General features: G+C 36.0%; 1 protein-coding gene across 3 annotated transcripts in view; it reads right to left on the bottom strand.

The window, feature by feature from the left end:
* Nucleotides 1–313: 313 nt before the first annotated feature.
* CBLB (Cbl proto-oncogene B) overlaps nucleotides 314–25475 on the bottom strand; it is a 132573-nt gene continuing 107411 nt past the window's right edge. For 2 of the 3 annotated variants that reach the window (XM_064644179.1, XM_064644177.1), the window contains exons 14-19: nucleotides 18764–18907; nucleotides 14214–14302; nucleotides 13983–14114; nucleotides 12578–12715; nucleotides 9985–10104; nucleotides 314–4169 (exon numbers count right to left, since the gene is read on the bottom strand). In XM_064644179.1, coding sequence (XP_064500249.1) covers nucleotides 3907–4169; nucleotides 9985–10104; nucleotides 12578–12715; nucleotides 13983–14114; nucleotides 14214–14302; nucleotides 18764–18907 — 886 coding nt within the window. In that variant the 3' untranslated portion in view covers nucleotides 314–3906. The remainder of the gene's footprint in view (nucleotides 4170–9984; nucleotides 10105–12577; nucleotides 12716–13982; nucleotides 14115–14213; nucleotides 14303–18763; nucleotides 18908–25475) is intronic. The other variant, XM_064644178.1, reaches the window with a different exon arrangement.

The following is a 25475-nucleotide window of genomic DNA, read 5'->3' as shown; positions in this document are numbered from 1 at the left end:
CCACTTTAGCTTCTAAATATTTAATGGTCAGCATCTTTCTGACATACAACTATTAAATGCACATTCCAAAGTTACTGCCAATTTATAAATTTTTACTACTGAAATTTAGAAATGAGGTAACGGGGATATAAAGCAAATATCTCAATGCAGTGATTCACCTTATTTTAGAACAAGGTTTCATTTTTGTGACTTACAAAACAATGGTTTTTAAGGCCCCTACCCAGGACAGGACATGTTTCTAAAGTGTCATATGAAAAGTGATAATATTCAATAACAGACATAGAGTCTTGAAAAATCACAGACCAACCCAACATTCTCTTAACATTAATTTTATAAAATACCTTACATGAACAGATAAAGAACTTGAGCATACATAATAACCAAAATTTAAAAAGAATGTTGAATAAAATATAAATTAATTGAACACATCACTAAGTTTGCCACATGTTAGACAAGTTTATAAAAGGCATTTTCAGATAAAATAGTTATTTGAAAGAAAATCCTTCAAAATGGAAACTATTGAAGTCCTTTTTCAAGAAGTCACTCCTAAAAGCTCAAAATTCCAGGTCAACAGGTAGTACCTGAATTTGCTTTGAATATGGTGTTCATTTTCTTCAAAATTTGTCAATATTTAAGACACAAACTTAAATGCTTTCAGGTCAGAGTTGTCAGTGCAAAGTAAAGCTTCAAGCTGAAAATTAGAGAAATATAACAGAAGAAATGATCCTGGTACAAAACTTCCTAAATTCACATTATAAAAAAGCTGTGCCAGATGCACTCTTGAGATACTGAACATTAACAAATTTTACCAGTGGCCATTTTAGGGTTCCAGCCACGCCATTAACATGGTTAATTATATTAAATTAATTTCTCTTATCCCAATTTAAATTCTTTCTACTCATGGTCTTTGGAAAAGATCTGTGCTGCTGACGTCCACTTGCTCTGTTCAACTTCTGATTCAGCCAATTTGCTCAAAATGCAGAGATTTACCAAAAGGAGAGAAAAGATGAGGCCAACAGACATCACAATGATGGTCTAAAGGCTGAAATATTGGAAGAAATATGACAGCACATGTTTCTGAGTTTAACCAACTTTGTTCATCCAAGCACTCTCACTCAAGTCAGTCTTCCTTAAAGTTATACATGTGCATAACACACTGCCAGGCTCAAACCCTTAAGTCTTTCAAAGGTTAAAATATGTTTAGAGAACTATGTCTTTAGAGACCTAGACTGCAGCCAGATTAATTTATTTTAAGCCTATTAATTCCTGCAGAGTAAACATCAACACTCCAGCAAAGCAATTTCGCTCTGTTTGACTTTAAAACTATTAACCAAAACGGGCTTGAAATAGTCTGCATTTTCCACTATTTAGAAGTGTTATTAGCACTCATTTAAAGATTAATGGAACTCTTTTCAAGTTACCACTCAGAATATTGCTCACCAAGTTGTTTTTTTAACACATAATGAAAAAGTAAGTGTCACTGGTGGTCACAAACAGAAAGGAGAAGGAAAACTTTAAAAACCTTAATCTATCAGGCAGCCTCTAATTGAAATATAAGGATGTAATTTGTACTAAGCTTCTGCATAAAAAGAAAGAAAATGAGTTCTTCATAACGATTCAAAATTTCAAAACTGAATTTGCACATTGTTTGTTCACCCTAGTAAAGTGTTCTTTTTTTCACTGTCATCATTGCTATCCCGGCAGTTATGCTAGAACCTCATTTCAGTGATTCCAGTACAATCAGAGTGTATAATTTAATAGCATGAATCATTTTGAATTTATAGCTAGCTAAAATGCTACAGTGATGTTGTAAACAAACCAAATGAACAAGAGGGTTTCAAGACTAGACAAAACTTATTCCCAAAACTGAGGAAAGAGATTAACTTGAACTATAAAAGCACAGAATATAACTTAGACCTAAACTTTTCGTAAGCTGTACTTGAAGAATGAACAAGTAAATGAAGTTGCAAATGCTCTTTTCTGGAACATAAACTCAGAATCATTTGCTTAAATCAAAACAGAATAGAAGTTCTTCCCTATACCCTGATAGTCCTGATCATTTTTTATCACTGAAGCAGATTAATGATATATGTACTACACTTTGTGATGCTACAAATTTACTTAATTGGTTTTAAGAATAAGTTCCTTGGTGAAACAATGGACTTTGAGACAGCACAGTAACTTCCAATGGGTGTTCTCAGTTACTCTGAATCCTGCAATTCAGCCACTTGCTGTCTTCTAAAAAAATCTTTACAACAAATGCATTGGCTGCTGAGGTCTGATCCTGTAAATGATGTAACTTTTAACACTTGCTCAGCGTGAAGAAGAACACTAAGAGCTGAAAGGGAATAATGAATATATACTTCACACCCAGCTTGGCACACTGTGAAAATTATCATATACTGGTCACACCTCAAAATGCGAAAAATATTCTAACTACCACATGGTATTATTTTTTCAATAGTATTAGAATAAAAGAAGATTTCAAAGTTTCCTAAAAAAACAAGAAAGCAGCAATCTTAAGAATTTTTCTGAAAATATTTGGACTGTTTACTTTGAGTGTACTCAGAAAAGAGTTGTCTTCTCTCTCTTTTCTAAAATTCAGAATACTTTTAATTTGGCTTGCATCAATTTGGGCTCAAAAATGAAACATCCAAGTCTGGAGTACCACTAACCACGTAAAGCAAAAATGTATTTCCAACTAAGCAGTTGGAAACTGAGTGAAGGAATTTGGATATTAAACACATACTCGAGAATTATAAAGTGTACAGGGAGGGAGGACATTACTAAAGAATTTTGCAAAAAATATTGCTACAGTAGCATTAGGAATTAACAGTGCATCAAAGATTTAAAGTTTCCAAGTTAATACAAACTGATCCAAGCCACAAAGAACCACAGGATAATCACTTAAACAAAAAATTAACTGCATTCTATTTTACAGAAGTTAGACCTGGAATTTACCTGAATATCATTAATATTATTCAAATAGATTCCTTCTACTCTGGCATGACTCAGGTCACAAAGAACTGGTGACATTAGTGTGTAATCAAAACACAGTATTATCGTGTGCATTTGACTTTTTTTGAACATTTGCAATCAAATACTCAAATTTGAAAGAGATTTTACATGTGAGAACTCAGTATCACTGCTGCATGAAGTATTTTATTTGTTGTTTGGGATTTTTTTGTGGAAACTGTATATAAAAGACCTTGGGGACTACAGGTCATGGAATTCATGTTAAACAGAAAGCTGCCCAACATCACTGTCAAATAACCTTTAAAAAGGCAGTTCATAGACAAAATAATGCATTTTACATTCAGATATTTCCTCTCCCAAAAGCAAAGGAATCTCAGAAGAAAAAAAAAAAAAATCAGTAGTGAAGGCCACATACTTTTTGCATTTGATGAGCTGAAATGCAAAAAAAACAATTAAAGCATCTTGTAAAAGAAAAACAAAACAAAACACAGAACTTCTGGAAAGTGATGATTTAGTTGATGGAGTGGTCAGCATGGAAACTGTTGGGAATGCTACAGCAGAACTGACCACAAATACAAGGGAATATGAACAGGAACATAGTACAGGCACAAACTAGAAAACTGTAACTTGCCAACTTGTAAACAAGAAAAAGCATTTCACAGATTAAAAGTTCTAGGGAAGTAAACTTCTTTAAATTACTTTGTCAGTTCAACCCTGATTTAAAAAAGTATGGCTAGCAAAAATACATAAGCCTCAGCATATTTATAAGTCTTGATCAGAGCAGCCATGAGCCTTTGATAAACGGCTGGAAACAAACACCCTTCTACTAAGGATGAAAGAAAAATATTCCATTCTCTTCTTCCTCTCATTCCCCAATCCACACATGTATCTGTAGAATTATTCACATGCTCCAAGAAAATCTTGATGCTGCTATAGGTTGAGACGTGGAGAGACGGGTGGAGGAAAACAGACAAACTCTCTTAAAATACTACGGGCCACGTCAACGTTATTCTGGGCAATTTCAAGTGCCCTCTTGACTTCTTCAAAGGAATAGCCCTCTCCCATAAGTTTTGCAATTTTTGCATCCACATTTTCTGTGGAACTGTCAGAGCTGTATGCTTTCCTGTGATGTATTTCTGGTGCAGTTCTCCGAGGAAGTGGTTTAGGGGGCCTGGCTGGTGCTTGTGAACCATCTGTTTCAAATAGAAGAGATAGAAATCAATATAAATTGGCTTAAGGTTTTTTTTTAAAGGTAGGTCAAGCCTCATGAAGCAATTTAAACAATAAAATACTAAAGAAACATGAAGAAATATTTTAGTTAACTGATATATCTCATTTGAAAATTTGGGCAAAAGCTAAAGCACTCAAGAACATCTAAAATAGAAATAATGTAGTAATATACTAGTTTAATAATATGACAGGAACATGCAATTTACAATTTGGATTATCCAAAGTTGGAAGAAAAAGTAAGTATGATGCAACAACAAAGATGGTGAAAATAGCCAGTCAAAATTTTAAAGGCTTTCCACTGTTAAACCCACAGCTCGAAAACTTTTTCTTAGTTTAAAAAATCCCCAACCAACAAACCCACAAACAAAAAAAACCCACTAAACAAAAAACAAACAAGCAAAACCTAACCACAAATTTGATCACAATTTTATTGAAGACTGTAAGTTTGGCAGAAGAGGAATCCAGACAAATGTGCCCAAGAGAGAAAAATCCTTCACTTATTGGTACATCTTGGAGATTCTGTTCAGTCAATTGCAGTTCATTTTATGCACAACAGCTACACCTAAGTACATAAATAACTGGTTTCTCAAAAAAAAAAATTTTGTTCAATTATTCTCATGGTGGGAACAGAGCATGATCCTCCCTCTCCAGTCTCCCTTTGGAAATTTCTCCCCTTTCCTTATCTTCTCTGGAAAGGTTACCTTCACAGTTGATGGTGCTGGTTGGGAATCCTGATGTGCTGGTGAAAAAAAGCTAATATTCAAACTTGCTAATCTTCTCAGAGTCAAGAGTTTTGTGCTCAAGTAAACTTGGTACTTTACTGAAACCTCCTTATCCTCGCTGATTCCCCAGTAAGAAGCTTAAATACAAGCAGGCATAGTGCACAAAACACTTTCAAGAGCAAAGTATTAAAAAAATTAAAAAAAAGTCTTTAATCCCTCAAAAAGGGTTCTAAAGAGTCTCATCAACAGTGACTTTGATAAAGATAAATTAGAGGAATTTCTGGCTGTGATACTTCCTGTTTACTTACACTGACATCAATGGCATTTTGCAGTGTTAAGTACTTCAGAGACAGTTTTTCAGGGATGGAAGAAATGTTATATTTCTAGTATTCTTGTTATAACATGCTACCTTATCATAACACTGGATAGAGAGAACTATAATTCAACTGAGTGCATTAAACACTTCAGATGAACGAAACCAGTTCACACTAGGTCATGTCTAATGTTTTTCCATCCATTCAGATGAGTGTTGCTATAAAATTTCATTCCACTTCTTAATTCAGAGAAGATGATTGTACTTTTAGCAAGACGGTGATATTCATATTACAAATGCATGAAAGAAATTTGATTAAAGATTTATAGTAAAGAGCTACAACCTACAGACAGTGAGGGCTATTTTGTATTTGTTTTGATTTTTTTCTCTCTGAAGATGAGAAGACTTATGTAAATGACAAGCATTCTAATAAACACACCTGAAGCAGATCCAAACCTGCTAAGAAGGTGTGGAAGATCCATGAAACACACTGGTCTGAGAAATTAAATGTAGCTCAGGAAATGTGGTTAATCACTAAAAACCAAATCAGAAACAAGTTCAAATTTCTCATTTCACTTATTTTAGAAAACTCAAGACTGTAAAAGAAGAATATTCCTTATATTTAAAATAATGGCACATCAAGTTAAAACCAATCAATTTTCTTTCACAATCATTTCAAACTATTTTCATATGTACATTTCATTATAGAATTAATTTCTAAAGTATGAAACAAAATTAATTTACAAACTTTAAATTTTCCCAGGGCTTGAAGCACAGAAGAAACTCCTTGTGCATAGATCAGATCCTTCTGTGTGCATGTGTTACATGAGGATATATTTTTCTCTACTCAGTCTAATACAGGCTTAAAACTGAAGTTATTTCTTGTTTAAAACCTTCCTTTGCTGAAGCTTTCAAACAAACTTTATTAAGCAATCACATCATTTAGAAAGGTCATTTTTAATTCTGTCAGCAGATTTGCAGCATAGGCATTTTATTCTAACTACAGTGACATCTCTCTATAGCACAGATACTTTAAGATGTTCAGCACTCTCTCTCACAATTCCCATTATTATTTTTTTAAGAGCTGACAGCTCTTTCAATATCTTCACATCCATATAAAATTTTAGCTAAAGCTGGGTATCATACTGGATCCTGAGCTTAAAGATACTAAGCCTAAGCTGCATGTCCATCTGGACACTGAGATAGAGGTATTAAAGAGGACTTTCCTTCCCAACTCCCATCCTCTCTGATGTTCCAGCCACCATGGATGTCTAACTAAAAAATTCAAATAGATTTTCTAATTGTGTGATTCAATTAAGAGTTGCTACAGCAAGGAGCTTCCTCTATCACTCACATTTCTGTAAATCAGCACTAGATTTAACCCTTGGTTAGTATAAAGGCAGACACAGGCCCATTTAATAATGTTCAAAATGCATGGAAAAAGTAGTGAGGGCTCTGTGGCACAGTGGGAAGAGGCTATTTGTAACGATGACAACTGTCCACTCCTCTCTGCTGTGAAATGCCCTTCTTTTCTTCCCTTGCTGCTTCTCCTGTACGTTCCATGGTCTTTCACAGACTGAGAAGCATCAGAGAAGCAGGTGATGGAGGCCCTCTGCTGAACAGTGGCAAGCAGCTACATCCAATCTGACTGGGGTACAGGAACAAAGCATACCAAGGGGACATCTGCACTAACTCAGAGAGCAGGGAGAAAATGAGAAAGGAGTCACTGCACACATCACTCCATCAAGCTGTTAGGCATCATCTTCGTACTCTACATTACCATGACACATTATTGCCCCTAATGTTAATTGAAATCTACCCTGAAATAATATTTCTGTGTAAATGAATTTAAATTTACATGCCAAGTGTTTTAATCAGACCATGTCAGTGAACAGGCAGCAGGCAAATACACCTAACTAACCATTTGAATCTATTTCTTACAGAATAGCTAAGTTCAGCAAAATATATCTGTCTTAGAGGCCTAATTTTCTTTTTCCTTTCCCTCTTATCATTGGTTGTGCTTAGGTAAAATATGCTAACTATTGGTAATATCACACAATCACAGAATGGTTTGGGTTGGAAAGGACATCAAAGATCATCTAGTTCCAAGTCCTCTGACATGGATGTGCAAGAACATCTTCCACTATCCCAAGGCTGCTCTAAGCCCCATCCAACTTGGCCTTGAACACTTCAAGGGATGATGCATCCACAACTTCTCTGGACAACCTTTCCTCACCACCTTCACAGTAAAGAATTTCTTTCTAATATGTGACCTAAATCTGCCTTCTCTAGTTTGAAGCCATTCCCCCTTGTTCTGTCACTACACGCCCTTGTAAAAAGTCAGCAGCATTCTTGCAGGCTCCCTCCACGTACTGGAAGGCTGTAATTAAGTCACCGTGAAGCCTTCTCTTCTCCAGGCTGAACATTCCCAACTCTCTTAGCCTGTCTTCATAGGAGTGGTGCTCCATCCCTCTAATCATGGCCCTCCTCTGGACTTGCTCCAACAGGTCAATGTACTTCCTATGCTGGGGATCCCATCACCTCCCTCGACCTGCTGCCCATGCTACTTTTGATGCAGCCCAGGATACAACTGACTTTCTGAGCACACATCGCCAGCTCATGTCCAGCCTCTTATCCACCAGCACCCCCAAGTCTTATCTCCTTCTCTTGCTCTTTCTGTAATAATTTTAAACAGTTGTATATAAAAAGTTTGAGAAACCATGCCTTTGGAGTAGTTAGTTGCATAGCTGAGTACTATTTAAGTGTTCAATACAGGATACCTGGCTGAATTAGAATAAATTTCTCATTACACATTAATAATTCAGTTAAACATCATGACAGCAATCTTAAAAACAGTGAAAGTGAGGCAGAGAAGCTAAAGGACACCCCATGCTACTCTAGGGACTCAGTGGCTAAATTATAATTAGATTTCAGAGTGAACTCCATTTCTTTTTCAGCTAGTTCAAAGAATCGCCTCACAAAAGCACTGAATTGAAGAATTTCCTAAGTGAACTGATTAGTTCAGAATAAATGCAAAAGTTCTGAATGCAGCTACACTCTCTACATTGTCTTTTTAAATCATAGATGAAGGTGAACCAGTTCATCCTGAAGCTCATCAGTTTTATCCTTTGGAATTACTGCCACTGTGAAAACAACTTTCCAATTAAGAGAACGACATGATCTATCACATAGTTTTCATTTAATTGAAATTAAACAGAATATCTTGCTGCACATCGTGCTGACTTAGAATGATATTTATAGCAAAAGTTGACACGTGTTTTAGAAGATGGCCGTGGGAAACATACAGATAGAAAAGTATACATTAAGTGACATCAGAAAGCTCTAAGTTCTTAAGCAGCAAGCAGCCTGCAGTAACTGAGGAAAATTAAAAATTGTTCTACTACAGAATTGCAAGAATTGCAGGAAAACTCCATAGCTTTAAAAGTAGTTACATCATTGTCTGAATTTGTATTATAAGAGAACTTAAAGCACGTTAAATAAATCAGTTTAGCACTGTAAGACAAACAGATCCCTCACAGTGTCACATATAAAACACACACTATAAACCCTTCTTTTTTTTCTAACAAAGGGAAACAAAAAGAGAAACACTCTTATATTTGTACAGGTATTCTCTCAAAAGTGATAGCATTTACCAAAGGCATCACACTAATTCTCAATTATGCTATTCATTAAAAAATAAGCCAGCCTGAAGAGCGGTACAGAAATTCCCATCATTTAAGTTGGAAACGATATTCTTTTTTTTTCCTGTACCCCAGCAGAGTGAAACTATGTATTCCTGAGAAGGAAACATATAATTACTACTAATAAAATTTATCTTTTTTTTTTTCCACTTGGGAACACTGGTGATGGTTATAGCTGAAAGACTAGAGTTCCTTCCTTTCTTTATGCAGTCTTCAGATACAACTCCCTCTTATCTAGAGAATGATTAATGGTCCAAAACATCACTTTGCTGTTTCTTTTTGTGGTCTCTCCACACAGCAAAATAATGTAGGTGGGACAATCCTTCCCCTTCCCCATGTACCATGCACATCTAAATGAAAGAATATTTGTCTAAAAAGTGGTGAAATTACTTTGAAATACAGGTAATTCTGTTATTATTTTAATTAACGTGACTAGTTTTTCTTTAAATACTATTCGTGTTGCCTGAAAACCATATGGGAAATTTCTTTGGCAGAGGAATTGCTTCTACTGTAGCTGTTCCATTGAAAAGGAAGACAATTTTAAGTGGGTTTGGTTTTTGTCATTTTATTAAGAAACTTCTTAAAATTTTCTTAGAAATTCAGACAAACATATTAGCAAAAAAGACCAGAAAATAATAATAATTTAGAGAGTGAAGCTACTATTTTTTAAGGAGAAATGAAAGCTGAAAACGAGATGCCTGTGCTTCTTGCAGGACTTCTGATCTCTTGTCAGCAATAAAGGTGGCAGAAAAATCCCTGCCTTTCTCAAAAAATAAGAAACTAGAAGTCACATAAGCCTTCAGTTTGGCAGCTGATAAAATTGATGCTGCAGTATCTACACCAACAGACAACAGGTAGCCACTTCTACCTGGACTGCGGAACATTAATCTCTGTTATCCTTTGATAATATCATACTTTTGTAGAACAGTATTACCATTGCCATTTGATGCCCAGAATGACAAAAAACTCATTGGACTTTACAGATGAAAGTTATTTGCTTCATAAAGCTGTAATTTTCTACAAGAACAGTTTTTTGCCTTACCTGAAGATGGGGGAAGTTGATCATAGTCTTGAGATGTCCTATTTGTTTTGACATTTTCTCCAGTTACTCTACGAGCAGGTGGCAAAGGAGCATGACCAGTTATTGGATCAAAATGGGGGTCTGTAATACCAGAACAAAAAAAGGTATCTTAGAATAATTAGAATTATTATTTGAGGGATGGTTGATGCAAAGAAACTAGGATTAAAAATAGCCTCCCTTCACAGAGAGGAACCATGAATCCAGAGGTCTCCCCCAACAGCACATGTATATGGAACATATACATCCAAATTAGCATTAGCTTATTACACATATAAGCATGTTTTGAAGTGGCAAACACCAAGAGCACAGCTCAAAGTTGGTCTATCCCACACTGACTGTAACTCTTCTGTTCACATCCATGAGGTACTTTTCAATTACCCGACACTGACACTGAATTGTGGCTGGCAAAGCATGGGAGAGGTTGCAATGCCTGAAGCAACACAATCAGAAATATCCCAGCTGTTCAGTTTGGTTAGGGATTCATTACACTACTATGTTTTGCAGTTCACATAGACTGCAGGGCGGGTTTCCTATTGATACAGTCCCAGCCATGGGTAAATATTATGGGGACAGAATTAAAAAAATGAGATAAATATATAGTCCTGGTATATTGCGTCTTCCTTCTCCTTTTTTTTTTTTTTTTTGGGTTACCAAAGATGCAGCTGAGCAAGTGCAGCATCATCCTGGATCTGGCTTCTGCTCTGGACTTGTAAGAGTATTTGTATGTGAGTGCAACTTTTTTGCTGGTGTTGACGATGAGATTATTATTCTAATCTGACAGGCTCTGATGGGTAGCTGAGAAATCACCCTAAAGACTTGTAGGGAAACCAATCATCAAAAGCTTATCATAAATCATCTACAGCAAATTATGTGACAAGATGCAAAGTAAGTAATATGGTTTTAGAAATACCATATGAATAAAAAAAGACCAATTCACACAACCATGCGTGCCTAAGTAGATGCATACACTCCTAAGATTAATGAAAACTGCTGCTATAAGATTGTGTCCCCTATGCAAATATGAAGAACAATACATGGCTGTAGTTATGTATTCCACATACTTTTTAAAAGCTATTAAATGTTTTTTAACGCTATCAGTGATGTTTCTAGGATTATTTGGAAGTAACACTTAAAAAGGGCTTCTATTTTTCCTCTCCATTCCCTTTAGAATTGAATGCTGCATTGTGTGTTTCTGCATCAGATGGTACAACTGAGCCCCCCATTCAGACTGGATTGTTGAAGATTACATTACTTTTATTTTGAAGTGTAGAAGATAAACTAATTTTCTTGGCCCTGTATTTATGAAGATCAAGCTCTAAATTCTGTAGTGTGCTGAGTCTTTTTACCTAGATGCATTCAGAGGCTTATATGAGAAAGTAAAACACTGGGCTGAATTTACATAATAAAATATACACAGCTTTGGCAAATCACTCAGTGTCAGGCCTTGAGTGATGGCAAAATATACATAATAAAAACATTCCATAAAAGGTAACTGCAGTTCAACCTAAAGCAGCTCCCTTTCATCCCACAGCAAGTACCATTCACACAGGTCAGCCAAACACCTGACAACCTGTGAGGCCATTACGGAGTTGCACGTGACTGCTTGTCGTCTACACTCTGGCCTTCCTGTCATACCACCACCAAAACATTTCAATTTATCCTTCTCCTTATAGCTTCTAATAAAAACAGATAAGGGGAAGATGACATCTAACCATAGCATAAGGTAGGTCATCACTGAAAATATTCACAGTAAACTTAAGACGCCAACATCTTTAGGAAGTTCACACAAAGAAAAAAAAAAATTCACTTCACAGCCATGCACTATAACCCACAAAAATCCTGTTGTGATCTGTATCATAAACAGCAAGTGTTTCAACTTAATTAACCTGACAATCAAACGCTTTTCAACTCAGAGACAAAAATCATGAATTGTGGAAGTTGCTTTTATACCTTTCACAAGCAAAATACCGCACAGAAAGCGTCACAGGGATTTACAGGGAGACATGGATGAAAACTTGACTTAGCAAAAAGGTTATTTGACTTTGCAAAAAGGGTATGAACCCCAGGACCCAGCAACTGTGTTCACAGCTAATACAGTTTTGTGGCAAAATTTTACAACAGTTCTAACAAAGCAGAATGTTCTTTTCCCTTATTTTCTAGCTTCTCCACAAGTTTCAACTTGAAAATAAACAGCATGAATTATGGTTTACTATTGAAAACAATGGAGCTGACAAAAGGATACAGACTAGTATCACAGATTACAACAGAAAATTTGGCACAAGTTTTAACTCTTACTAAAAAAGTACAATTTACCAAAATCTCTTATTTCTCTGGTATAGAAATATTGACCTTATTTTATTACTTTGTGATAATGAAAAGTGAAGTCTTTCTATCTTCTGAGTTGCTTCACCTCCACCATTAAAAAAACAGAATTTTTAATATTTTTGTATAATGAATTCTGAAGCCTGATGACAACTTTATCACTGAAGAGATAAGCTTCTGAAGTAAAGGAAAATGAAAGAGAAATAAAGTGTTGCTTCCTCTGTATTCCTACCAGAATGAAGGAAGAGTTCGTGTCCTGAAGAAGGTCGGCTTCCTGAGCCAGCAGGTTTTGTGTGCTCAATCATGCTGTGCCGAGCAGGAGGTGGTGGGGGTGGCAGTGAAGGGGGCAAGTTATCAAATGTGTCTTCGTCTGCATTTCAGAAACGAATTATTAGATGAGCAAAACTTCATTAAGAACTGCATAATAAAGAATGAAGCTTAAACTTTATTTTTCTCTGGCTGCTGAGGCCTTTACTCCCAGGGTTCATCTAAGCAGTTCAGTGACTCCAGTAATGAAACTGCAAAGCTAGGATTGTACTACACACAATCCTCTTCTAAAACATGCTCTGACTGACCTTTTGCAGAGCTCAGTTTCTTTTCTGGGATGGGAGAAGGGATTGCTTTTAGTGACTTGATTGCAAAGAACGTATTAGAAGGAAAGCTTCACTGACTATCATTGTAGAGTAACAGCTGTGTTTCAGCAGCTAAGCAAATATATTTATATACAAATGCCAGTGCTGAGTACCTTGGATCTGCTACATTTATACAGCGTATTATCTTTATCTGCTGTTCTGAAGCTCCAACTCCAGATACAAACTGAATTTTCTAGAGCTTGGCAAAAGAATGCATCCCTTACACAAAGGTGGTGCAGACAGGACTGGAGTTACCAAGCAGTGTGATTTTTATGTGTTCTTTTGCCTTGAATTCTCCTGCAACTCAGCAATACTTCAGGGACCAGAGAGAACATAGTGCAGGAACAAGGCAAATGTTCAAAAGGTGTTATGGAACCAGAAAATTGGATGATGACACATCCGCAAAGACACAATCATGCAGCTGAGTTTGTCAGTGAGAGTAGGGGTGGTGGCCAAGCACAGCACCAGTATATATGCAGAGATGAAGGATTTTTATCTAGGAGAACAAAACAGAAATCAGGGTTGGCAAAAATAGCTTTTGGTGACTGTATACAGCAGTGAGTTTTGAACTGTCCCTTGACAGTGGAAAAAATCCCAGAAATAAACTTACTAATTTAGTGGTTTGGGGTTTTTTTACATAAATACCATCTCTTTGGCATTTTTGTATTTGTTAAAATAAATGGAACTATTTAAGCTACAATAGGAAAACCCCTCCAGTATTACATAAAATTGCAATGGTCAAACTTCTTAGTAGAGACAAACAATTAATATTTATTTTAGGGAAAATGTTTTAGTGTGCCTTTTTGTCTGTCTCATGTGAGGGCTTACAGGCAGACTCCAAGTACAGATCACTGACACAAATATTGACTTGCAGCTGTAATATTTAGCTCATAGCCTGTCTGGTATTCTTAGCATACTCGACAGTGGTTGTTTTTCAGTAAACATGGCATTTAGTTCATCTAGGCAGTGTTAACCATTACATGTAATCAGCAAAAAGTCTGCAACCTAAAGGGGGCACCAGAAGATCATAATCGGAGGGTGTCCTGTTGAGCAAAGAGCTGTGTTTTGGGTTGTCTCTGGTAGGAGGTCGTGCAGGTGGCAAAGGTACCGGAAGAGTAGGTGCATCATAGACATCTCCTGAATGACACAACCACAAGAAGTGAATGTTTTCTTGCTGTACCCCTAGAGCAGCACAGAGTAAATTTTCTCGATAAACAGCAAAAAGTAAAAACATACCTAACTCAGGATGTTTTGATTTCTTTATCTCAGAAGTAGTACTGTGTGTTCCATTCGTTACTCCAGCACATTGACCGTTCTCACACACCCTGCAGACAGACATTAAGCAGGAAGCAATCAACCATTTAGCCAAGCATTAATTCCCAGAATGACCAAGTACCTGTGCTGGTAGTTCAGTATATGGAAATGAATGAAATATAATAAGCTGTGCCAATTTTAAAATTTATGGGTTTTGATATTGAGAGCAGATACTGGTTAACCACCAATAAAACTGCTTTGAAGGATTATACTGCTTTCTTGGTGAGATGCTGACATGGTTTAAATAACTTACTCAAGGCTGCAATACAAGTTAGAGGAAGAAATAACATTAAACACAGTCCTCACTTCAGAGCTCAGGTCATTACTTTATTCACACAGTTAAGTCACAGACTCAATCCAATTTTGCCTTCCCAGATGTTGAATTGTCCCTAGCAGAAATATGAAAAAGATTGGTGTAGATTTTGGTTACGATCCACACCAAAGTACACAGAAAAGCCATTAAACCAAATATAAGAACAACAAAAAAATCCAAACAGAACTCCACTACACACCACTAATAATAACAAATTTCAACTAAACTCTTTGCTAAACATTAAAAAAAACCACCAAAACTCCCAAAATTGAACTATCCAAAGCAGTTCTGCAGGAACCTATTAATTTCTGTATCAAAAAGCTGAGTGCTGCTGATACTTCTATCACAGTTAACTGATTTTTTTTTTTAATGGAAGCATATTATACTCTCAAAATTAAATAACAGTATCAAACTGAATATGAAACTCATCCAACCAAACAGTACAAAGTGCCTATAATCTTGTCAAAAACACTGGCGTTTATTTTTGTAAGATGACTTGGTTCAAATATTGCAGGGAAAAACATAGAACAAGCCTTTTCAGAATATTATATATTGTTTAAAGAAACATGAAAGAACTAGGAAATTAGTCCTGTCACTGGAACCATGGACCCTGCATATTCAGAAAAAAACAGAGTTTCCTTGGAAAAAGGCCACCATGCTAAGCAATTCCAGCTTAAAAATAAAAATCTCAACCCACCATGCACCATTATTACTAAATATTTGGAAATCTACTAGAGTTAGCTAACATTTCAGATCTTGGGTTTTTACCAGTAGTATTAATAGGCATATCAGCTTTTGCCATATGGAAAGGAGGAATGAAATAAAGGTCTGGAATCATTTAGAATACATAAACAGGAAAGAGGAAGTGAAATTGTGTTTGTGGTCCCCAGAGTTACAACTAGGAGTAATGAAATAAATGTAAGAATAACTGCAAGATTTAAAAAAGGAAATCAAAACAACAAAACTACCCTAATGATAAGTGCTATTTTGCTATGAATTCATTCCCCCAGAGAAGTGGTAGAGGAAGTGTTGCTTCTATCTTTGATATTAGATTGGTTCAATCTTTCAAATGCAGTGGATGCAACACTTCCTTTGTCTCCTCAGCATATACACTAAGTAATTAAGAATATTTTCTACTTTAATTTTAATCTATTCTGCATTTTCAATAACGTAACTAGCCACAGGCAGCAAATTTAACATGGCACCACTTCAGAAGTATTCAGTTCATACAGAGCCCAGCTAAGTAATCAGTTTACAAACAATGCTGAAATACCTGTTTACATCAACAGTTAACTCCAAAAAGAAGGGCAACAAATGAGCACTAACAAGCGAGCCTTCTGTCCTTTTCCTTTTTGGAGAAAGCTATACTAGGAAAAGATAGCAAATCTAATAACGTAACATTCTTCTAAAAGTAGCCTAATTAGTAGTGCTGAAATTATTTCCCTCCATTTCTTATTGCTGAATTTGCCCCATACCTGGGAAGAGATGATCAGCTGTAACAAAAGAGACAATTAATTGATCTGCCAGAAATTAAGACTGAATAATTTTTTTATATTATTTTTATAATAGTTTTAGCATTCTTGCATTTACTGGTAAAAGAGTGAAAAGTCTTAGAGGCAATACAAATTTGGGAGTTGGATGGAAGAATAGTTTCTAAATTACAAAACATCCAGAAGACTTTAGGGGGCTCTTTAGCTTACTGAAAATTCCAAGTACTATGCAAGAAGTGAAGAAGTAACACTTAGGAAAGAAATAGAAAGCGATACTGGGGAAAAAACCTGAAATGTGCTAAAAATTTATGACAATTAAAAAAAAAATAAAAAAATGTTGTTAAGAGTTTTGCTAAACAATACTGAGAAGTTTTCTTGAAACAAAAAACCCCTCCCCATGAGATTTAAAGAAGTGCATTAAAAGAATACAACATCAACCAGAAACCAGAGTCTTTCTTGAAAGATTTATCTCAGCTTTCACATCTAAGCAGAGACAGCTAAAAGAAGACATTCTAACTGTGTAACTATATGGAACACTAGATTTTCTTTTTTTCTTTTTCTTTTTCTTTTTTTTTTAATGCTTAGGAGAATGGTTTGAGTTAAAATTCTTATCAGAATGTATAATAAGAAGAGTTGGTGGTTTTAATCATGGAGTAACCTAAATGGCAAACTGAGGTATTTTTTCTGTACCAAGTCCTGGATTCATGCCAAAAAAAATCCACCATGCGCACAGTAAAAACTGCAAAAAACTTTAACTAAGCTTTCCATCTATAGCCTCTATTAATAATTCTAAGGCCCTGCTAAAATCCTGTACCAGCCAATTGAATGCACTCAATTCTTTCTTTCTGCAAAAGAGGCTAAAGAAAAATGATGAGTTTCTATATTCCCAGCTGGTTATTTTCTCAAGAATCTTTCATTTTGCATCATCCCCTCCCCCTCCCTTTTTGGCACTTTGTTTTACATTGCAGAGGTCTCAGACCATGCAGACCCAACTGCTTCTGGGTGATGTTAACTCAAAAGATGTCCTGCAGGAGCTCATCTCATGGGCTGCAATTACTAAAGGGCACTCCAGCCACAGGACCATGTTAGGGCTTGTATGAATCTGAAGCTTTCCAAAACATACAGTGTGGATGTGGGGTCCTTGGAGTCAACTGGTCCCCTTTGCAGGCTCTCCCCTATTGCACCACAATACTTACTAACTCAAATAGTCCTCAGAAGCTGCTAAACCAAGGTAATCTGCCCACATACTGCTCTCTTCTGCTGCAGACAACTTTCTGTCTAAGAAAGGTTACATCCTGAGTAACTTTGGTCATGCAAGCAGCTCAGCCTCTATTAGATGACTTCACATGGCACAAAAAGACATTCCTGTGCAGAAGCACATTACAATCCCATAAAAAATGGCATAGGTAAAAAGGATTAGGACCTTGGAATTTTCTTTAATTTCCTACTTTTTTGCTCAGCCAACCTTGACAGTTTTATTCAGCATTGATTTTTTTTTAAAGTCTCATACTGTAGATAAGAACATTTAAGTTCTCAAGTTCATAAAGCTTAGACAACTGTGTAATACTCATGTCTATGCAGTAAAGACTGGATCAGCATTTCTAATAAAGAGAGAATTTTTAAACTGCATGCAAGGAGTAATTATACTATGACTTTTTTTCTACCTCTTTTAAGTTCTGATTAAAGAGGTCTAAAAATTATAATTGGCTAATTTTAGGCTGAGAGACATGCTGGGCTTCACTGATGGTAGGTCTTTGAATCACATTCTGACAGAGGAAAAAATGGCTATATGTCACTGGAATTTTTAATCACAGAAGAGTCTAAACTTTTTAGATCAATATTTGATTTTAATATCATACTTTTGACCTACAAGACCAGTAGAAAGTTGTCCCCTTTTTATTTCTAAGACTTATTCACTTAATTCCAGCCATTCAGACTATTTTATGAGTCAAAGTCCAAGTTCACCAGGAATGACACAGCTTTCAGTTGCCATGTCCCTTGGCTCCACATCTCCTTGCCATAATTAATGAATAATTCAGAACTGTGAAAGTTTGGAGATAGTGTTTTAGAACACATTTAAAGCTAAGGAGATATATTCCACTTGTATTGAAAAAAGGTTCTTTTCCAGAGAAGCACAAAGAAAACATGCTGCCAAACAGGCTCAAGAAGATAAAAAGGCATCCTACACATCAGACAAAAAGAGAATCAAAGTATGTACATACAGCTGCCAGTTCACATACTTTTCAGTACTGCATCATTTCTTAAAATGAATTATATATAAAATGTTAAAGTTTACGATTTTCAAAGCTGACTTTGGGAATTTCAGACACAAAATTCTCCTTAAAACTAAATTTGAAAGAGATGTGGGGGTTGAATCTCCTGGTCAGTTTAGAAAACCTCAGCCTAAGGGTTAAAAAAAGATCATCTGCAGAAATAGTACTCAAAAGCAAAAAATATCCAGTTCTGACACAAGAGAGATACAATGAAGTGACCATCACAGGTGGTGGTACTCAAACGAAACAGAAGCATAAGTAATCCGAGCTTGGAAAGATAAGACATTTCAGAAGGCAGGCAAGCTTAAGTCTTTAGAAACATTGAATCCAGTTTAATATTGGAAAAAGCAGCGGCTTTGTAAATACGTTGCTTTCAAGGCTGCTAAATTACCTTACCGAGCAAGAGGTTTTATATGATGACCGTGAGGTGGTTGTGAGCTCAGTATTACAGGATGTGACGAAGGAACTTTGTATTCATCATCATCATCTGTATGATCCCTCGATTTATCAGACAGAGAATTTGCTGCAGGACCAGGGCACCTAAGGAGATGACAAAGAGATTGTTTTGTCTTTAACTGTTATGTACTTGACCTCAGATAATACAGAGAATACTCTTCTTTAGCTCAAAGATCCTTAATAAATGTCTGCTATATATAAGGAGACAAAAACACCACGACAAACAAACTTGTAATGTTACTGGCTTTTTTTGTCACCGAGAATGCACAGAGAAAAGGGCAGCTGACCTGAGAGTTAAACAGCTACTTTAAGCAAGCACAACACAGCAGAGAATTGCAAAGAATTAGAGTACTAAATAGGCACTTGGAAGGATTAACCTGTTTGCACTTATCAAAAGAGCTAAACAAAAGTTAATTCAGGGCATAAAGCATTGAGCAGGGCTTAGTGATGCAGCAGACACTCACCCTTTCAGTGCGGTCTTGTACCACCCCTAATACTACAAAACCCCTGGAATTTGCATGTGTTTTAAATTGGGTTTACTTCAGACAAATGCTGTCTTTAATTGTCATCACAGACAGTGATTTATATCACTTCTTGAAAGCAGTGGAAGCCCAGGACAGAAGTAGACTTTACAATCTCCATTTACAGGTAACAATTTCTGTCGTGGAGAACACTGTTGGTTATGAAATCTCTTTTTTAAAAAAAAAAACCTAACTCCTACTTTGTGGTTTTCTGCTATATGACTGTAAAGAGAACGATGAGCAAAAATTTAATTTCAGTGAGCAGCCTTGAGAAAATAATTTTGTTAGCTATTAACAAGCTAAACGTATCTTTCGGCCTTCAGAAAATACAAGTAGCTCAGTTATAGGTCTAGCAATTATCATCATCTACTCTTTTATACGCTGAGTCGCTCTGTTTACAGCAATTACTCCAATATGTCAAGATAAATAAGAAACTCACAAAACATCTAAAATACAAAAGCTTACATTAAGGATTAAATCTAATTCCAGCTTGATCATACATGAAAACCACAAAGAGAAGTTTGATTCTTATACTAGATAAACATAAAGAGCAGTATGTGTATCATCTGGCTATTACATTATGCAGCAAACAGTACCTTTATGCTTTGCCACAAAAAAAGCCAACAGAGGAAGGACCTTGAATAAAGATGTGCAATGCATCCATAGCCATCTGGATTCGTGGCTTGAAAGTATGGCTCATGGCCCCTGAGCTGAACTACATGCTACATTACAAGATACTACTTCATACACCATTTAAGGAAGTTTTTAAGGACTATAAGGAAATATAAGAAGGACGCAATTTGTTTTACTGTAGTCTAATTAGTTTGATTTTATCATAAGGGCAAGAGCTGAAATGACAGGCCAGGCCTATTTCCGAGTTTTTTTAAATACAAGCAGCTCCTGACTCACAGAGCACACTTCTCCACAAAGGAAAAGCAGGAATCTTTGGCTATTGACTGTAGATGATACCACAACTTCAGAACAACCACGTACTCTGTGAACAAAGCCAAATAACTAACAACCAGGAGTACTAGCCAGTCACCAAATTAATTAATACACAAAAAAGGGAGAAAGAAAAATAACAGAGAAAGAAGAGGGCAGATATGCTGCCCTTTTTTTTTTTTTTAATATATTCAAAGCCTAGAGCTCCCTATCTACTTGTAACTTCTCATATGCTTTCCTGCAACCACTGTTATACTTTTGACTTCACACACAAGCTCTGGAAAGATGGGAATCCAACTTCTTTTGCAAAGACATAGTAGCCAAAGACAGAGGAAAGAACATTTATGGTGCTCAACCACAAACTCTATATTGCAGTTTTCAACCACATTGTGCAGAGGGAGCAAAATTTCCTACAGCAAAGCAGTGTGAAATTGCTTTTTCCATCCTTGATTCCTTAGATGGACAAGAGGCTTGTGTCACTGATGTTCAGACCTTTGAGGAACAGAATGTAAAAATGTAGTGGGACAATGAGAAATCTGTATTATTCTCAGGTAGACAGTTGAAAGACCAACAAAGAACAAATTATCTCATTTCTGTGGCTGTGTAATCATTCTTACTGGCAATCCAACATGTTCTGGAGATGCTGGGGTTTTTATATACATATATTTGAAGATATATATCTATATATATACACACACATACAAATACAAAGATATAAGCCTGTTTTTTTAGAAAATTATTACAAATTGAATTGCTGCTTCTGCAGATAGTAATGTTACAAATATTAATCACTGCACCAGGAATGTCCAACACTGACCAAACCAGGCCAGTAGTATTGTTTGAAGCCCTCTTTAAAGGCTATTACTGGGGAAAAAAACCAAACACACAACTCCCCTCCCCTTCTCTGCTGAGAAATTGTTACTGGTTTTGGAGCTATTATTAAAGACATGAGTTCCAAGTCTCCTGCTTCTGAATACTGTGGAGCCTTAGAAAAGTCCTTCACACTAGTGAAGTCTCTGTTTTCCTACCTTTAAAGTAAGGAAAATACTTGCCAGATTGTAAATATTATGTGAGTAATATCTGAAAGGTAAAGATCTGTAAAGCAGTAGAAAAGTTAGAGTACTAACATATAGCTAATATACTCTTCATTAGGGTCCTAAAATTGTCCTAAACTTTCATATTATTATTTTACAACTTTTATTTTTTTAAAAAAATCACACTTGTCTTTCAATTTACTCCAGTTGTAATGATATTTGACTCCAAATCTTTTTTGCATTGTTCTGCTAGATGTCTATCTCATTTTCTCCACCATCATTGAAATTGCTTCAAGATCAAACTGAATTATTAAATCTCTATTGTTCTAAGACTAACTCTATTGTTCTACACAAAATCATCCAGAAAAATAAACAGTTTTTTGTAACTAAACAGTGAACATTGTCATTATAAGCAGAGAGATGAAACATGCATCTGTTTATCAAGCTGGTGAAGTTTTCTATAATTAACTTTACAGTACTTCGGTGTTCTTACATCCTTATAAGATTTGTGAACAGAGGAATACAAAACTGACCAGTACACTGTATTTATATATTCTCTAATTCCCCTTTCTACTCCTTAAGTGGAAATACTTTAAAAATTGGAAGTCAGAATTATATTCTGGTTTGTTGAACAAAAAGGCTGGATGTCAATCTCTTATCCTGATAAGCACCAAGGGCCAGAGGCAAATTAGGAAAAGATGTGAGAATTCATTTTTGTTGAGCCACTAAATGTCCATCTGAGCTGTAACCAGAACTCCAGGGAAACCAACACCTCACGCTTATTTAGAAGTATTTCCGAGAAAGGCTCACGTTCCATCATTTACTGATAAACTGATTCACAGAACTTAATCATGATGAACTTGCAGCCCATGTATTTCAGTCTGGTCAGGACTATGGTTTTGAAATTAATCCCTTTAATCTCCCCACTTACCACACTTTGATTTGCACTGAGGAATGCACAACCTGAATACACTTCAGATTACGCTAAAATACATAATATATTCCAAGCATAACATTCTGATTGTTAAAGAGTGTTTTAAGTCATGGGACAAGACTACAGCCAGTTGAACTGCTGCCCCATAATGTGTACAATACAGCTCCTTACTCTAAACTCCTCTGTCCTATGCAGAGTATTACCTGCTATTGCAGACAAAAGCTTTAACTTTGTAAGGCCTCAAGCAAAGTCTGTTTCAGAAAAGTAAGTTTTAAGTTCCCAGGCAACCAGCAGTAGGAGAAGAGGGCACAGTCTCAAGGTCTACCAGGGGAGGTTTAAGTTGAATATTAGGAAGAATTTTTTAGTGAGAGAGTAATCAGACATTGGAATGGGCTGCCCAGGGAAGTGGTGGATTCTCCGTCCCTGGAGGTTTTTAAGATAAGACTGGATGTGGCACTTAGTGCCATGGCCTAGTAACCATGGCGGTGTTGGATCAAGGGTTGGACTTGATGACCTCGGAGGTCTTTTCCAACCCAGTTGATTCTATGATTCTATTCTATGATTCAGTGACAATAACAATATTTGGCTTCTTTCTTACCCATTCTGTCTTCCACAGTGAGCAACTGCTGTCTCATTAGCAGCTGTTCCTTGGCTGTTTGTGCCAGCCTGAAGTACCTGGTGTGCTTTCTGGCCAGCTCTGTAAGTGCCTGCTTCAAGTGCAGTTGTCCCTTTTCTGCACAAAGTATCAGTGCTATGTTGAGAGCATTATGTGATTCTATGAAGTTACATGGACCACATGATCAAATCAACACTTGCCAACTGCTCATATTTGTCACAGAGCAAGCTGCAATGCAACGAGAATTATGACAGAATATTTGAGCACCCAAACTCACTGGCCTGTCAAGCTATGAGTAAGGACACACTGTGTCCTCCAGTGCATCATCTCTCAGATGTCTGGAAGCTGCATGTCAGCCATGCTCCCTCTAATGTCACTGGAGAAGTGCCATGCCAAAGGCTGATTTCAAGGGAACCAGGACTTTCAAACCACAGTTGGCTTTAACAGAACTATGGTTTCCCCTTCAAATTTTTTTAGCCAAACAGAAGAGACAGCAAGAGAAGAGATACCTTTTGGTGCTACTTTTTCCTCAACTACCTCAAAGCAACTAAATGTTCCTAATACACTTATAGACTACAAAAGGCACTTGGAATTGGATGCCTCATTACATACTCAAAAATGGATGCTCCCTCACACAAAGTATCTCTGTGGTATACAGCACTTTTGAGACAAAGAGGCCAATTTTCTACTGATGTAGCAAAATGGAAGCTACTCACTGGCATAAAACAAACACTATTTAACTTGAAAATTTTAAAGGTTTGGGAAAGAATGGTTCTGTATCTTTGACATATAAGTTTTACACTTTTTTTAATAAAAGAATAACAATTTGATCAAAACTGCTAAAAAATCTGACATAATTACAGCAGTCCAATTAACAATAACTGTTTTCACATGTCGTGTCTTTAACACCGTGGCTGAGTGGAAAATAAAAATCAGATGTTTGGTTAGCAAGAGTCCCACTTCTCATTATTAAAGTATAGTTAATAATAATTGCTTTAGTAAAATGAAAATGAATCAGCACCATTTTCAGAAAAAAAAAGAACTCCAGTGCTTTTCTATTAATGTACTTTTTAAGGGGAAAAAAAAAAGAAGTCATATTTGTAACACCAAATTCAGTAAAACCTGAGCAAACAAGTTAAGTAGGGGCATTTTAGAACTGTGAAGTTTCAAGTAAGGGCCATTCTGCCTCCTCGTTGTTTAGATTATGACATTTCATAAATGATCAATGTATCCTTCAGTCAAATGTTTGAAATTACAGATTGATGATAACTAGAAAGAATAGAATGCCTTGGAGCTGTAAAAAACAAAGTAGCTCTCAATCCACAACACTGCAGAGATTCCAGAATAGGAAAAAATGAGAAACTTGCACCAGATTAATTGCAGTACCACAGTTGTGGAAAGTAAAAGTATTTTGAATCAAGTACAGCTCAACATATTTATGAGTGCTTAGCAGTCAATTTAACTGCTAAGGAGGAAAAATACACTGTAAAAATATTCTGACGTTTCAAATGAAATCGTTCTAGGTATTATTTGGGTTACCTTTCTGAAAGCAATTTTTGTGATTGGTGTAAATGTTAAACCTACTGAACATGTTATTTTTGAAGACTTTTTTTTTTCCTCCCTCCGCAGTTTTTCCACCTGCATGTTGCCACACAGTATTATAGATTATTGGGGTATTTACTGTGGTAACAAAAACTTAATTTAAAATAAATTTAAAGTAGACATATTAGTGTTTTAAGAAATGACATACAATGATCAATTTTTATTTTTAACAGTCATTCCATGTGACATTTTAGTAATGAGAAAACCCGAACTTCTTACCACTATGTTATGTATTGATAATTTTACATTTTAAAAAATCAAAATTTAAAACATTCTGTGTAATTTTTTAAAGGTGTGACTACAAAGCTGAAACACAGACAAGAGTTAATTTCTTCCTCAAAAGTCAGTGGAATTTGGTTTTAGCAAATGAAGAATATTTTCTTGCTGGAATACATCAATTTTCTATTCAGAAGACTTTGGTTAATGAAAACATTTCTTTTGACCAATCTGAAGTCACACATTCTAGCCTTGGATTGGCTTGACATGGATTGTGTACCACATCACATTGTTACAATATCCTGTGGACTTCCAGTGAATACTGTATACAATGTACTTTGATTCTAGGCTAAATTTGCAAATATCTGAGTAAAAAAACGGGATTCTTATGAAGAAGACTGTTACGGTTTTTCCACGCTATGAAATACAAAAATAAGAATCTTCCCCTCTTCAGAGTTCCATTTGCTTTGGCATATGAAAACTTTCCTGATTTTTCTATCAGAGTTATTGTTTCCTCTTTCTTACAGAGTGTATAACATCCCAGCTTTTGCATTGTATTATAAATGAGTAGACTAGAAGGGGACTTGATTACATGAGGTATCCAACTGGTACTCCTGTGATACCCTCCCTCCACCAGGTTACATCCCAGCACTGAATTACAGCTATGTCTGGATAACGTTCTGAAATTTCCTTCTGAACTGAAAGCAAGCATGCAGAACTTCACCTCAGCAATTGCTCCACCTGGAAACAGGTTTCTGAATAAAAAAAGTCAGTGCTCCACTGCACT

Source organism: Pseudopipra pipra, chromosome 2 (assembly GCF_036250125.1).
Source record: "Pseudopipra pipra isolate bDixPip1 chromosome 2, bDixPip1.hap1, whole genome shotgun sequence".
NCBI classification, from domain to species: Eukaryota; Metazoa; Chordata; class Aves; order Passeriformes; family Pipridae; genus Pseudopipra; species Pseudopipra pipra.
The sequence above is the reverse complement of the archived record's forward strand: the minus strand, read 5'-3'. Positions and strand labels throughout refer to the sequence as shown.